Source organism: Physella acuta, unplaced genomic scaffold, assembly GCF_028476545.2.
Source record: "Physella acuta isolate Inbredline_101_S28 unplaced genomic scaffold, ASM2847654v3 ptg001813l, whole genome shotgun sequence".
Lineage (NCBI taxonomy): Eukaryota > Metazoa > Mollusca > Gastropoda > Physidae > Physella > Physella acuta.
Window position 1 is genome coordinate 55,160 of NW_026733323.1, and position 17,341 is coordinate 72,500.

General features: G+C 38.5%; 1 protein-coding gene across 1 annotated transcript in view; it reads left to right on the plus strand.

Moving 5' to 3' along the window:
• Positions 1-237: 237 nt before the first annotated feature.
• LOC131930657 (uncharacterized) overlaps positions 238-17,341 on the plus strand; it is an 18,423-nt gene continuing 1,319 nt past the window's right edge. The window contains exons 1-11 of the mRNA XM_059287242.1: positions 238-342; positions 760-835; positions 2,601-2,826; positions 4,040-4,483; positions 9,989-10,057; positions 10,687-10,856; positions 11,938-12,094; positions 14,269-14,425; positions 14,777-14,875; positions 15,650-15,743; positions 16,704-16,771. Coding sequence (XP_059143225.1) covers positions 301-342; positions 760-835; positions 2,601-2,826; positions 4,040-4,483; positions 9,989-10,057; positions 10,687-10,856; positions 11,938-12,094; positions 14,269-14,425; positions 14,777-14,875; positions 15,650-15,743; positions 16,704-16,771 — 1,602 coding nt within the window. The 5' untranslated portion in view covers positions 238-300. The remainder of the gene's footprint in view (positions 343-759; positions 836-2,600; positions 2,827-4,039; positions 4,484-9,988; positions 10,058-10,686; positions 10,857-11,937; positions 12,095-14,268; positions 14,426-14,776; positions 14,876-15,649; positions 15,744-16,703; positions 16,772-17,341) is intronic.

Genomic DNA, 17,341 nt, shown 5'->3' on the forward strand with positions numbered 1-17,341 from the left:
TTTGCAAGGTTCGATAACCACGCCGAAAAGCAAGGGAGGGAAGTGTGAAAATTTGTTTTTCAACGATTTGAAAAATAAATACATCAACGGTGCAATTTTTTGTTTGCAAGCACCGCGCGAGACCTGCTTGAAGGGGCACAGAAGTCAACTCGCTAAGGGGAGAGCAGTCACGCTAGCCGTGACACGACCCAACAACAAACAGCGTGTCACGTGATTTCACTTGGACACAATTTTTTTGTTGTATGCGCCAAGGAGGAAAAGCCGGGGAATTAGGATCAGACCAAACTACGGCTGGATAGGATGACACCACATCCAGCGAATATGGCTTCCTTCTTTTTACAGGTTATTTCAACTTTTTTATTTTATTTTTAATTTTACGAAATAAAAAAAAAAAGAACTAAATTAGATGTTGCATAAATCATTAAAGAATTGAAAAAATATATAAGAAGGCTTCGATCGAAGTTATATGAAATTAAAATATAGGACTAGTTATTTAAATTTAGTTGAAATATTTTTTTTACATACTATTAAAATTACAAATTATTACTTCATTTGAGTTCTGCTCTATAATTAAAGTTTGAAATTTAAAAAATTCTTATTTAACTGTGATATTGCTAATTAGATTGATGAGATCGCGTATTCAAGTAAAATCGTCCTAATAATATAATTAGTCATCCCACTTTAAAACAACACGTGTAGGCCTACACAACTTTATGTAGTGAGAACCTTCACGTCAAAACATTTTTTTTTTCACTACAGCTACGTCATGTGTGTGTAACGTTTGCTGTGTTGCTGACCATAGCGACGTGTGCCGCGAAAGAAGCAGAATTAAACGGTAAATCTATTGTAAACTTAAGAATCAAAAACATGCATCAGGATGTTTCTTATTAGTTTACAGGATAGTTTAGTAAACAAGGTCTTTTAAACAATGAGTAAGAAGCGATGACCAACTCAGTCAGGTACCCATTAGAGCTGGGTGGACTCAGGGACGTCTTTCGGACTCTGGATACGATCTCGAGACTTTCGGGTTAGGAGTTGTACGCTCTTCTTCTCGACCACGCCGTCGTGCTAAACGTTTATTTGCTTAGTAGAATTAATGGCATTAATGGATTAGGGGTAGCTCAGTACCCAGTCATGATATCAGTACAGTGAGTACCCAAAGACCAATAGGGATACATCAGTACCCAAAGGTTAATAGGGATACATTATTACCCAAAGGTCAATAGGGATACAGTAGTACGCAAAGGTCAATAGGGATACAGTAGTACCCAAAGGTCAATAGGGATACATTAGTACCCAAAGGTCAATAGGGATACATTAGTACCCAAAGGCCAATAGGGATACATTAGTACCCAAAGGTCAATAGGGATACATTAGTACCCAAAGGCCAATAGTGATACATTAGTACCCAAAGGCCAATAGGGATACATTAGTACCCAAAGGCAAATAGGGATACATCAGTACCCAAAGGCCAATAGGGATACATTAGTAAAGGTCAATAGGGATACATCAGTACCCAAAGGTCAATAGGGATACGTTAGTACCCAAAGGTCAATAGGGATACATCAGTGCCAAAACATGAAGCCTACGTATAAAACATAACCCGTTTTAAAAAAAAACAATGTCATTAGTATTGAATGCTGAGATATTATTTTATCCTATTGTTCGGTGACAGGGGTCGGCGTGGTCGAGTCAGTTGTGCTTATGGTTGCTAAACCTCAAAGTACGGAGTTCGATCCCCCGGGCAAACGAAGATCGACAGCTGGGGACAGCAACTCTTTTACGAGAGACAACTCCAAAATCAAACAACTGCTGCCATATAGTTTGTTCTTGGTAGGACAAAGGCTATGGAAGCAAATAAAAAAAAAACAGGCTGAAATCGGAGTTAACGGCCCATACGGCGCATAACAAGTTGTCACGTAATACTTAATTGTGTTGGATGGAATCCCTTCCAACACTAGAATTAAGAACGAAGAAGAAGAAGTGTTACATGCGTCAAATATATATAATAGCTCAGCTACTTTTCTTTTTTGCCGCCTTTAATGTTTTTGTATTAACCAGATATCTTGATTTTGCCCAGATGCGTAGCGACCCTTCCCGGCGCCCGGGAACAAAATTTCGATTTGCACCCCCCCCCCCTCAAACTTTCGATTTGCACCCCCCTCAAACTTTCGATTTGCACCCCCCCCCCCTCAAGATTTCGATTTGCACCCCTCCTCGAACTTTCAATTTGCACCCCCCTCAACCTTTCAATTTATTTTCCCAACCCATTTTGGCGCCCCCTAAGGTCGGCGCCCGGGAACATATTCCCCCCCCCCCCCCCCTCGCTACGCTACTGATTTTGCCCTTCGCCAGAATGGAAACCCCCCCCCCCCCCTTTAATAGTCCTCATTACGCCATTAAAATAATACTAATTTTCCAAAGTTTTTATTCGCGCCTTCAAAATAGACAAGTGAACTCTACTTCACTTGCCCCATAGACCGTTAGGTTTGAAAGGGAAACTTTACTTTTTTACTTCAAAATAAAATCACTTAACTTATTGTTTAATCTTTCATAGCATCTCTCAAAATTACCTCTATTTTAACTCACTCGTACTTCAGAATGTGAGAGAGGCGTCAAGCGCCACCACCCATCACAGGCCAACCTGTACCAGATTTTTACACGCAAGGACTTCCGGAAACAGTGGCTGGACTACTCGTGCCCAGAGTTCACGATCTTTGACCCCAGGTCATGTGACTGTGTGGACAGTCCACGGAGCGAGGCCCAGAGGTCGAGTCCGAACAGAGCGGTGTCTAAGAATCAGAGTTCCAGACAGCGATCAACAAGGTTTGGCCAGATGTCTGGTACCATGCTGAACAGTGACATTAGATGGACACACTATCGTACTGAACTCTGACATTATATAGACACACCAGACTATAGTACTGACACACCAGACTATAGTACTGACACACCAGACTATAGTACTGACACACCAGACTATAGTAGTGATACACCAGACTATAATACTGACACACCAGACTATAGTACTGACACACTAGACTATAGTACTGACACACCAGACTATAGTACTGACACACCAGACTATCGTACTGACAGACCAGACTATAGTACTGACACACCAGACTATAGTACTGACACACCAGACTATAGTACTGACACACCAGACTATAGTACTGACACACCAGACTATAGTACTGACCACTGACATTATAGTAGACACACCAGACTATAATACTGACAGACCAGACTATCGTACTGACACACCAGACTATAGTACTGACACACCAGACTATAGTACTGACCACTGACATTATAGTAGACACACCAGACTATAATACTGACAGACCAGACTATCGTACTGACACACCAGACTATAGTACTGACACACCAGACTATAGTACTGACCACTGACATTATAGTAGACACACCAGACTATAGTACTGACCACTGACATTATAGATTGACACACCTGAGTATCCTACTGACCTCTGACCTTAGATGGACACACTAACACTGACAATATATGACAAACCTGACTACAATACTGAACACTGACAGTATATGACACACCAGACCACCATATTGATCACGGACAATATATGACAATATATGACACACCACCACACTGACCATGGGCAATACACCGTACAGTAAATAAATAGTAAAGGGTCAAATCTGACCATCTTACTAACCACAGAGCATCATCGACATTTACGAATCCCTATTGACCTTCCATACGTACACTTTACCACTGACCCTCAACAAACTATCAACTTACATACCATCGTCAGCCCCACCCAACTTAATGAACAGTCTATTATAACAATTTGCGAGACAAGCAATTTCACACCAATGGACATATTCGGACATACTTTAATATGATATTAAACAATTATAAAAAAAAATATTTTTAAAAATATTACCACCTATTATTACAACCTATGCCCAGATGTGATGAGCAGGTTATAATTTAAACCTTACCAGGTGTTCTTCTGAAATACAAATTTTAGACAAGAGTCAACCATTTTTTTTCCAGGACAGAATCGGAAGATGTTAACGACGGAGTCAGGGGAAGTAACGCTGGGAAAGGGAGTGAAGACAGCGGGGCACAGAACAACGGGTGGAGCAAAGACAACTCATGGGGAGGTAAGCAGACAACCAGGGGGAGAGAATCGACCAGCAGTCGAACAAAACAGGACAGCAACTGGGTAAAAACTCAAGGGAAGCCATCAGGCAAAAGTTCGAGCAGCTGGGCAGACGAGAGTCAGACGGGGAAAGAGCAGAACGGCGGATGGGGAAAACAAGAGAGTAAACAAAATGGCGGGTGGGGTAAGCAAGGCTCAACCGGAAGTAAACAAGACAGCGCGTGGGGACGAGACAACCAGGACGACCCGGATTGGGACAAGGATAACAGCGCAGACGATGAAAGCGAACCGGAACCGTCTGCCTTTTCACCCAAAAATGAAGGCTTTAAAAACAAGTGAGTCTGTCAGCGTATTTCATTGTAAGGTTCGTTTAGTTTACCTGCATGAGAAATACTAGCATAAAACAACCTACACGCGTGATAGTATTACAGTAGTGTACGTTATGTGTGGTTCTCAGAAAAATGCGCAAACGGAAAGTTGCGCGAACGGAAAAGTGCGCAACGGAAAACTACGCAAACAGAAAGATGCGCAAAAGGAAAAGTGCGCAAACAGAAAGAAGCGCAAATACTAGTAATTATACTAATACACTTTAATTTTGTCAAAGTTCGTGGAAAAGTATTTTATTATGCTACAATGCACATGTGGTCATACCTTTTAATGTTTATAAATGCTCGATTTTAGAAAGCAAAATTGCCCCTCCGCACTTTATGAGCACAGTTTTCCCTTGCGAAACTTTCCAGTCGCCGTTGTGTGCGTGTTCGTCCGTTAATGACGTAATGTTTTTGTTGACGATTTTTTTTACCTTTACGGTTTAATTTATTTGCATCAAATCCCACATATTGGAGCAACTCCACTTATTAAAAAATAAATGCATCAATCCAATGTTAAAAATAAATAAAATTGTAGCTTATCAATTGAGCAGATTAAACTTATATTACAAATGCATCAACTTATATTTACAAACTCATCAACACGGTTTCTTTCATTGGATTTGATTAATGGTACATTGAAAGTTCTTGTTAAAAACCACATAATGTAACACAAGCATGTATAAACCACAAAGTAATAGAGGCTTGAAAAAAAACCCACTGAATAACCACCTACTGTAACTACACAAGAAACCAGTTAAATATTCAGTTAAATTATTTTCCAGTCCTTATTTAAGCTTTACCCTAACAACTATTGGTGTCTGGGTACAGTGTAGTCACAAAAGCTGGGCTAGCAGGCCTTGACTAAACATACACCCAAATGGACAGTTGTTTCTGACCCCAACGGGTCCAAATATCACAACAAACAGCTAGAGTTACATCACTGTAGGCCAGTCGGCTTCTCCGCTGGCTCATACTTCCAGTTATCATCCTGTAACTTACTTACTTAATCCTCATCACTCCCTGTGGAGTATAGGGCAGCAACGAATCTCCGCCATTCCACCCTGTCCTGGGCGAGCCACTTTAGTTCATGCCAGGTTTTGCCAGTAGCCTGTACTTCTTCTTCCATCTCCCTCCTCCATGTTCCCAGTGGTCTTCCTCTATTTCTCTTTCCGGGTGGGTTCCACTTCAGCGCCATGTTGGGGAGTCTTTTTATGCTCATGCGTAGGACATGGCCCAGCCATCTCCATCTCCTTGTTCGAACTTCTGAGACAATGTCGTTTAATCCTGTCCTTCGCCATATTTCCTTGCTCGGGACTTTGTCGTCCCACTTTATCCTGAGGATGCGTTGGAGGGATCTTCTTTCAAAACCTCTGAGTCGGCTCTCTCCTTTCTTGTTTAGTTTCCATGACTCTGCAGCATACAGGAGTACAGAACGTTATCATCCTGTAAACTGGCACTCTCAACTCTCTCAGCTCCTTCAGCCTCTGTATGTGCAGGTCTTTTTTTAATATATACGAGTCGACCCACGGCGTATCATACGCCGCTATTTAGTTCTTTTATTTTCTACTTTTCAGTAATTCATAATTTGTGAATTCGACAGTACCAATGCTGCCACTGAAAATATTTGCTTTAAAACACTATCAGTAGGTCGTTAAGAACGATACTACTCCCACCCTCCTTTCCCCCAACCCCTACCCTACACCCCCCCCCCCGTGAAAGCAGTCTCCTCTTAGTTACCTCCCCTAAGTTTAAAATCGTTTCAAATTAAATTATCTGCCCCTAATAGCCGTCACTAAACCCGGCTCTACGATTGTAAACATTTAGCGTGAACCACAGCTCACCAGACCATGTAGGGGTGGGATGGTAGGGAGCGCACTTACAGCTTGTTTTCTAGCGTCTCCAAGAAGAGAATTATATATATAGATACAGATTCATATCAATGTCTTGTTCCAGCTGAACCGTATAGATGAGAGACTGAACTAAAGTTGGTACATAAACAAATGGGGAATGTGTCTTTATTTTTTAGAGACAGTTAGATCTACGACCCTTTTTTACAAACTTTTATTTAACTCACTTCCTCGTCAGTCTGTCTGTCTGTCTAGATCGAAACGCCCGAGCGAAATTGCAGCACTTCTAACTGACAGTGCGGACACTGTTAAAAGTATATATTTTCTATATATAAATATATAAATTTCATTTCGTTAGGGGGGGGGGGGGCGGTAAAAAAATTTCGGGGGGGGGGGGGGCTTCGCTCCCCCGAAGAGATGCCTGGAAGAAACTCTGATTGGATACTTTCACTAATATTTAGGAAGCGACCCACGCTTTTCTTTATAGTTATATAAATGGTAGTGTATTATATTACTATATATTTAAAGAAACTCATTTATTTTCTACTTTTTAGTGCATTAGTACATACAAGCTTGTTATTAAAACGTTTTTTTAATAACATTTTGTAATATTACATTCAATTTCAAATCAAACTAGAATCTACTATGGCACGCTATGAAGCTGCTTCTTCCATTATTTGAAACACAAATCTTTACTAGAATCTACTATGGCACGCTATGAAGCTGCTTCTTCCATTATTTGAAACAAAAATCTTTAAAAAAGCTTTATTTCAATCGCCTTCTCCTGTATCAGTGAGCTCAACATTTGCAACAGGACCAGAATTTATTCCATCCATGTCTCTCATCTACAGATATTTAAATTTTAACATTTTTTTTTTGTTTAAATTAATAGTAGTCTATAATTTATTTCTCCTTGTTAAAACCTGAAATTATTTATAGCCAAAAATTATTTATAACGGATGGCATACCACGAATACATGTTATTGATGCGAAATCTTTAAAGTTTAAAAATTAATTTTGAAATAACAAACGTTTTCTATTTAAACTAGAGTCATATAGTAATTCAAAATTCAAACATTAGAAATAATAGACACATAAATATAAACATGTTATTATTTCTGTGTAACACACTAATCACTAATAGCGTTTTTAAAAGTATTAGCTATTAGTGATAAAAATCTTTGTATTTTTGAAGACTTTGGGAACATAGTTAAGGGTCATTTCCCTTGAATTTTTATTAGGGGAAATAAGTAACATTTTCAATGTCAATTAAAATTATTCTTCAAAAAGAAATTTAGCTTAATTATTAACTTTTATAAAACGGTTTTATACCTTGAAGTTTTATATCTAATTAAAAATTAAACTTATCATTTTTGTTATTATTGTATATTGTACTTCGTAAAGTGACCCGTGATTTTGTAGGTAATGGCGCTGATGCTAGGGTGGAAGAAATGCACGATGAAAGTTAAAGTCAGTGATGGGGTCCGCTGATAAGACCATTTTTGGACTGCCCCTTTGTAATTTGCTACAATCTTTGAAAAACTCTACTCCCTCTTTCATCCGTAGTGCTGGAATTTGTGCATCTGTCCCATTTGGGCACACTTCTATTCGTCATCTGTCTCATTTGGGCAAACTTCTATTCGGGCATCTGTCCCATTTGGGCAAACTTCTATTCGGGCATCTGTCCCATTTGGGCAAACTTCTATTCGGGCATCTGTCTCATTTGGGCAAACTTCTATTCGGGCCAGAGGCGTAGCGAGGGGGGGGGGGGGGCACGGGGGGGACATATGTCCCCGGGCGCCGACCTTAGGGGGGACGCCAAATTGAAAGTTTGAGGGGGGTGCAAATGAAAAGTTCGAGGGGGAGTGCAAATCGAAATTTTGAGGGGGTGGGGGGGGGTGGGGGGGGGGGGGGGTGGGGGGGGGGGGGTGGGGCGGGGGGGTGGGGGGGGGGTTTGCAAATTGAAAGTTTAAGGGGGGCGGGTGCAAATGAAAAGTTCGAGTGGGGGGGGGGGGGGGGGTTGGTGCAAATCGAAAGTTTGTCCCCGGGCGCCGGAAGGGGTCGCTACCAGTGGCGGAACTAGAAAAAAAAGGCTCCCCCGCAAAGAAAAAATTAGGGCCCCCTATATATATATACATATATTTATATATATAAATAAATAAATAAATAAATAAATAAATATATATATATATATATATATATATATATATATATATATATATATATATATATATCCTAACTGAGTAATTTAGTCTACTTCATTGCAATAAATGACCATTCTGAGAGCACAAACCAGAAAAAATTTAGTTTAAACTCATCTTGTGTTACATAAGTATCATGAACAGGCTGGTCAAAAATATATAAATACGTTAGCTTGATTCGTGAATGGTTTCTCGCGTTATGTTTATTTTTTCATTTTTGGCTTTTATAATATCAATTTTGAAAACATTGATTTTTATATCCATACTATTGTATAGTATGTCTTATTTAAGTAACAATTCATAGAATCAATTGCTTTTTAATATACATAGTACAAAACTATTTAAATAAGCTTCGTGGGCATCCCTATTTTTAAAAAGGGCAGTAAGTCATGGAAGTAGTGGGAATGTTTACCTACCTTTCAAACTATAGCTCTTGTAGATTTTAAAATATTTTTCTACGCAACAATCTCTGCTATAGTAGACCTGTTGTTTTTTTTTTGTTTTTTTTTTTTTTTTTTGCAAAACCACTTTCAAGATGCATGAAAAACATAATTTTTGAAAAAAAAATTCAATGTTTTTTGGTCGGAACTGGGCCCCTAAACGTCCTGGCCCCCCCCCCGCATTGCGGGGTCTGGCGGTATGGTAGTTCCGCCCCTGGTCGCTACGCCTCTGATTCGGGCATCTGTCTCATTTGGGCAAACTTCTATTCGGGAATTTGTCCCAATAGGGCAAACAGTCTTCGGGCAAACTACACTCGGACATTTGATTTTCGTGCAGTTGTGGTAGACCCAACTATGAAATACAATTTTGAAATGGCAAGCGATTCGAGCACACGCCAACAACCGTTGTATACGACACGAGGCAGCCGCCATTTTGTGTGTACACGTCACTGATCTGCGCAGTGCATTGAAGTAGCTTTATTGGCATAGTTATTACGTCATAGCCCACCTCGATTTATTTTTGCTTTCGACAGTGAGTCTAAAAATAGAGTTGCCGATCACATTGAGCATAAGAAAAAGAGACGGCAATCCATTCTTAATGTGATAAAATAATCAGCAACACATTAAAAAAAAAGGACCAATCAGTCAAGATACCCCCCACAGCCTATGCATCCTACTAATTTCTAAACATATTGCGATAAAACTGTTTTTAAAAGTTTAATAAATGTTTATTTACTTGAGAATAATTTCATACGCTCACTAACGTTTTTTTTTAAATATTAAAATTTTATATTTTTATTCATTTGTTTTTTTTGCCTAGTCGATTCTGTTTTTTTTTTGACAAACACAATAACGAAAGGCTAGCGTACTATCACTCAGCATTCACACATGGGTCAAGATGTAGTTCTTCCCAGAAAACCACGAATTAAAAAACCAAATCATTTTAATAGTATGAAACAAAACGATTAAAATTTTTTCCAGAATCAACACGATCGAACGCACCAATCAAATAGACGCCGAGAGCTCTTCAACTAAAAAAGGGGAGTGTCAGTAAGTAACTTTAAACATGTATTAAACTCACAACTATTTACGTTTTATTCAATTGTTTACTACATTATCAATAGTACATTGTCATTAACTATTGTGAGATATGAGTTATATATTAAGCTGCATAACAGACTAATTGGTAATTTTATGTAAAATCATCAGCTATGTAGATAATTATTACGCTGTTTTAAAACAAGTAGTGTAAATGACCAACTATTCCTGTTATAATAAAAAATTAGTGTAAATGACAAATTTGTTCCTGTTATATGAAAAAAGTAGTGTAAATGACCTATTATTGTTGTTATAAAACACACGCAGTGTAAATGACCTCTGTTAGTAACACAAGTAGTGTAAATAACCAATAATTCCTGTTATAAAACACAAGTAGCATAAATGACAAATTATTCCTGTTATAAGAAACAAGCAGTGTAAAACAAGTAATGTAAATGACCAATTATTCCTGTTATAAGAAACAAGCAGTGTAAAACAAGTAATGTAAATGACCTATTATTCCTGTTATAAGAAACAAGCAGTGTAAAACAAGTAATGTAAATGACCTATTATTCCTGTTATAAGATACAAGTAGTGTAAAACAAGTAATGTAAATGACCAACTGTTCTTCCCCTCCCCAGCCTCCACCGACCGTCCACCAACCCCTCCCACTTCGAGCGCTGGTCAGACGGTCAGTGGGTCCAGGAGGACTGCAACTGGCCCTTCTACACAGGGCTGGTCTGGAACCAGGGCACGTGCCGCTGTGAGTGGGGGCCCAACCGCACCCTGGCCACGCCCATGTTCGGAGACAGTGAGATGTTTTTAGACACCTCGTGTACCATCGCAGCACCATGTCATGACATCTCTTACGTCATCGCTACACATATGACATTTACACGCTTTCAGACACCGCGTGTATCATCATAGCACCAAGTCATCTCTTACGTCATTGCTACACATGTCATATGACATTTACACGCTTTCAGAACCCTCGTATATCACCACAGACTCATGTCATGATATCTCTTAAGTCATCGTTACACATGTCAATGACATTTACACGTTTTTAGACACCTCATATATCATCACAGCACCATGTCATGACATCTCTTACGTCATCGCTACACATGTCAAATGACATTTACACGCTTTCAGATACCTCGTGTATCATCATAGCACCATGTCATCTCTTACGTCATCGCTACTAATGTCATTTGACATTTACACGCTTTCAGACACCTCGTATATCATCATAGTACCAAAGCATATGATAATTACACACTTACAGAGCCTCTTACATCAGCACAGCCCCATGTCATAATCACATGCCATTTACACACCCTGTTTTACCTTACACTAGAATACCTCACGTCATTTAGATTTCTTTTACATTAAAATCACAACAACACATGGTCATGGAACTCAGACAATTTTTGCAGATCATTATTAGATCTAATTCTACTCAAATAACATATATTTTAGACGTAAAAACTGTTCATCTTGTTCTATTGTCTTCTCTTTGAGTCAGTCCTATCTTGTTCTTACGTGTAGGCGTGGCTTATATTAGCAAGCTGGGCTGCTGAGTCAACATTAGGGGATCCTTGCGATCATGTTTAGGACTCTGGGATCACGATTAGGGTTTAGGGGTTAAAGTTAATTGCTTTTTGACATTTTTTTGCAAGGTTTTGTGAGGAGGGTGTATGGATTTTTGACGACTTTACAGTCAGAAAATATTTGATTTGCTCAGCAGTCCTGATTAAAATGTTTTCAAATTCACATTGGTTATGATATCATGTTGAGATGTAGGCCTACTGAACAAAACTTCGGATTAATTGTTCATTTATTATCTCAAATCGTTATTTGTATGTTACCTGTACGTCATGTAATGACAGGTGTGCCTGCAGCGTGTCTGATGATGCTAAAAATGTCATTCAATGGCGGGAGTATAGTGGATGAGGGCAGACACATCTGGCTCAACATCAAGGACAAAGAGAACGCTCATGTCGAGTCTGATAGCACTGCCGTGGGAGGTAAATGCGGCTCGTTTAGGTAAGTCAAACTATTTTAATGGTTACCTCCCCTGGGTTATTTTTGTCTAAGATTTCTTTGACTGTTTACCATTATATTATTGACAATGAAACTTTTCTCATTTTTATTAAAATATTAAAATATAAGCAATGTCAATATTCTATGGAAAATGACAAAAATTATAAATTCTTACTACCTTAAATTAAAACGAATTTTAAATATATTCGTAGTCATTAGAATCTCGTTCAAAGAATTAAAAAATAGAAGTCTTACATTAAAAAAATTTCACATAACGTAATAAATGCTAGCATAGAGCCCACGCAGTTCAATTTGAAGACCCAAAAAATACTAGACAGACACGTCGATGCCATACAAGTGAGGATCAGTTAAGGAGAAAATCCTAAAATAGAAGACTATTGGTGGATGTGCAAGAATTTTTTTAAAGTATTTTTTATTGATAACGGTCAAAGGAAAACTATATTTGTTCAAATACATCTTGTATTTAATGAAATAAATCTCGTATTTAATTAAATATTTTATATTATACATCTCGAATTTGATGAAATATAGCTTTTATTTAATGAAATATATCTCGTATTTGAGGAAATACATCTCGTATTTGATTAATTTAAATACATCTTGTATTTGATGAAACACATCTTGTATTTGAAGGAATACATCTTGTATTTAATGAAATACGTCTTGTATTTAATGAAACACACTTCTTAATAAATTAAATACATTTCGTATTTGAATACATCTCGTATTTGATGAAATACATCTGGTATTTTATTAAATACATCTGGTATTTTATTAAATACATCTGGTATTTGAAGAAATACATATGGTATTTGATGAAATACATCTGGTATTTGATGAAATACATATGGTATTTGATTAAATACATCTGGTATTTGATGAAATACATCTGGTATTTGATGAAATACATCTGGTATTTGATGAAATACATCTGGTATTTGATGAAATACATCTGGTATTTGATGAAATACATCTGGTATTTGATGAAATACATCTGGTATTTGATAAAATACATCTGGTATTTGATAAAATACATCTGGTATTTGATTAAATACATCTGGTATTTGATGAAATACATCTGGTATTTGATGAAATACATCTGGTATTTGATGAAATACATCTGGTATTTGATAAAATACATCTGGTATTTGATTAAATACATCTGGTATTTGATGAAATACATCTGGTATTTGATGAAATACATCTGGTATTTGATAAAATACATCTGGTATTTGATGAAATACATCTGGTAATTGATGAAATACATCTGGTATTTGATGAAATACATCTGGTATTTGATAAAATACATCTGGTATTTGATGAAATACATCTGGTATTTGATGAAATACATCTGGTATTTGATAAAATACATCTGGTATTTGATGAAATACATCTGGTATTTGACAAAAGATCCTGTTTTGATGAATACAAGGCCTAGTTGACTAACATTGTAAACTCAGATTAAAAGCTGTTTCTGCACTGAAGTCGTTTAGTTAGTTATCACAGCATCACCATACAACACAAACCTCCTTATCGCGGCATCACCATACAACACAAACCTCCTTTAAAAACCAATCATTACACCCTACCACACGATCCTCTCTCCCTGTCATAAAATCCCCTCTCCGTCACACAATCCCCTCTCCCGCCAACAACTCTCGAACCTGCCACACAATCCTCTGCACACAATCCTCTGTCCCTACTACACAATCCTTTTTTCCTTACCACCCAATCCTCTGTCGCTACCACCGTTTTTCTATCCCTTCCACCCAATCCTCTCTCCCTACCACCCAATCCTCTATCCCTACCACCCAATCCTCTCTCCCTACCACCCAATCCTCTCTCCCTACCACCCAATCCTCTCTCCCTACCACCCAATCCTCTCTCCCTACCACCCAATCCTCTCTCCCTACCACCCAATCCTCTCTCCCTACCACCCAATCCTCTCTCCCTACCACCCAATCTTCTCTCCCTACCACCCAATCCTCTCTCCATACCACCCAATCCTCTCTCCCTACTACCCAATCCTCTCTCCCTACCACCCAATCCTCTCTCCCTACCACCCAATCCTCTCTCCCTACCACCCAATCCTCTATCCATACCACCCAATCCTCTGCACCCAATCCTCTACACCCAATCCTCTATCCCTGCCACAGAGGCTCCACCATCGCCATCCCCTACTTCAAGAGCAACGTCCTGGGCCCAGTCTTCCACATCGGCTTCATGTTCAAGCTCTGCCCGGGGGATCCAGACACCGACATCCCCCTCATACACAACGACTGTCTCGAGAGCCAGGAGCCGCCCGGCATTGTTGTAAGTACCGGCATTTTCCGGCTTTTCCATACACTCAATGCAATGTTTGTTATTTAGGATATACCAGTATTTCACCTGGTGCTTCATACACGATGTAGATAAGTTGAACTGTGCGGATTATGTTACTGGATAGTATTTAAGCATATCATTGTAAGTTCTGATGCTGTGTGATGCCAAAGTGTGCTGATGATGGTGACAAAAGTTGATGTTGATGATGAGGCATAATGACAATGTAGACACCTTCCATTATTAGCTAGTTTTCTAAAAGAACTCATATGTATTCTATTCCTAATGTAAGTAGAGGTTTCCTTACTATGTGGTGTAACATGTTTTCTCTACTTGAACCTGTAGGTTGTTTACCAAGCCTGGAAGAAGAGGCTCGTGGTTTCCATGAGGACCGTCAACAGTGAAGAGCTCTCATCAGAGTTCTGTCCCTTCGACAACTCCCAGGTAAAACAGGAAGAGGAGTTCGTAAGCAGGCAGAGTTAATGAAATAACAAATGTAAACAATGCCGTAGGTAGGCAGCGTCATCATTTCCCGTTCGTGCCCAAAACACATGGGGCAGATTGCTTCAGAGAAAACAGTTGGGTGGATTCAAGTCATTCTGATTAAAATTTGAACCCGGATTCGAATTCGTGACTTGCGTGTTAGCAGTCTGGCGCTCTACCGCTAGGTCACACCGTTCCATGTAGGTAGACATGGGTACGTGATCAGGTCCGAAGTGTTGATACTTCTGGCATGAGCACAGTAGGCATGGCCAGTCGGTGTCGTGAGGTATGGCGGGTTCGAATCTCGTCTGGCAGTAGATTGCTGTCTTTACTAGGTTTTATGTACTTATGTCTACATTAGGCGTTGTGGAAATATTCATGTCTACAGTAGTTATTAGTTAAAACAACGGGGAGCTTTTCTTCTTCAAGTTGACTGAGAAGGGGGTGGGTGAAGGGGAGGTGTCTAAAGGTGTGGACAGCTAAATACCTGAACAATCTAGAACAACTGCACTTTGCTTCATTGTCATCTTAGACTCACATATCTAAAATCATTGAACTTAATTCATTCTTGTTCCCGGTTATTTTTTAGGGTGTTGTTTTTAATACCCCCACCCCCACCAATGACAAGCTCCTACCTAGGTTGTAGCCAATAGATTCAACGTTTAACTAGTTAGCTCTACTTGACCTGCCATTAGAACGTTCACGGTGTGTCCTCTCCCCATATCTCTCCTACAGAACCAGTGGGTAAAGATCGACATCCGCTACGGTGAGAACTTTCTGGAAGTTGTCGCCAACAATGAAGTTTGTGTTAGCTCGGAGAAGTTTCATGGTGAGTGTCTTCAGACTGGCTGTTTGTGTCTTCAGACAGGCTGTTTGTGTCTTCAGACAGGCTGTTTGTGTCTTCAGACAGGCTGTTTGTGTCTTCAGACAGGCTGTTTGTGTCTTCAGACAGGCTGTTTGTGTCTTCAGACAGGCTGTTTGTGTCTTCAGACAGGCTGTTTGTGTCTTCAGACAGGCTGTTTGGGTCTTTAGGCAGGCTGTTTGTGTCTGCAGACAGGCTGTTTGTGTCTTCAGACAGGCTGTTTGTGTCTTCAGACAGGCTGTTTGGGTCTTTAGGCAGGCTGTTTGTGTCTGCAGACAGGCTGTTTGTGTCTTCAGACAGGCTGTTTGTGATATAATGTATGTGACCGGCTATCTGTGACATACTGTTTGTGATATTTGCGTGCTAACTGCCCATATTTTCTTACTTGTTGTTTTAAACCGTACTTCCTTGTTTTGTCCGTCAAAATTTGTCCTTTCCTTCCAATGTGTACTTTAGCTGAGATTGAGAAAAAACTACTTGTACAAGAATTTCCGTCTGTTTAATTGAAGGACGGCAATACACGTCATTTAAAAACATCAAATTTTGTTTCCTCCGGCCAAATCTTTTATTTTAAAATTTAGAATATCTATAAAACTATGATTGTTTGAGATTATAAAAGCAATCGAGTCATTGAAACTATTGTGTAGAATTATCCAGTTCTTTAAGCCCGTAACTGATTGATCTGGAATTCTGAGCCATTAGTGGTTCTAATCAATGTACAAGATCCTAAAGCACTTGTATGATTTTCAAGGAAATTAAAATGATTGTTTTGAATAAATGTACAGTAACTTCAAAGTTGAGTGATTAACTTGCATGATTGTATATGCAGATTGAATGATTGACATGCATGATGTACATAAACTGTAGAGCTGCATGATTGACATGACTTTTGTATGATGTACACGAACTTAACTCTTCCATTGCCAGGTCCAGTGGCCACCAACAACTGTCCCTTGACGCTGCTAGGTGAGGCGTTCTGTGGCAAGCTGGACGAGGTAATTAGTGGAGTCACGGACATTTGGAACCTTTTTGTCACATTCGTGATGTTAAACCATTCTTTACAACAGATATTTAAATAATTCTTTACAACAGATATTTAAACCATTCTTTACAACAGATATTTGAATAGTTCTTTCAATAGATATTTTAAACCATTCTTTACACTAGATATTTTAAACCATTCTTTACACTAGATATTTTAAACCATTCTTTACACTAGATATTTGAATAGTTCTTTACAACAGATATTTAAACCATTCTTTACAACAATTATTTGAATAGTTATTTACAACAGATATTTAAATAATTCTTTACAACAAATATTTAAATAATTATTTACAACAGATATTTAAATAATTCTTCACTCTAGATATTTAAATAATTCTTTATACTAGATATTTATATAATTCTTTACAGTTAGATATTTAAATAATTATTTATACTTGATATTTAAATAATTCTTTACAGTTAGATATTTAAATAATTCTTTACAACAGATATTGAAATAATTCTTTACACTAGATATTTAAATAATTCTTTACACTATATATTTAAATAATTTTTTT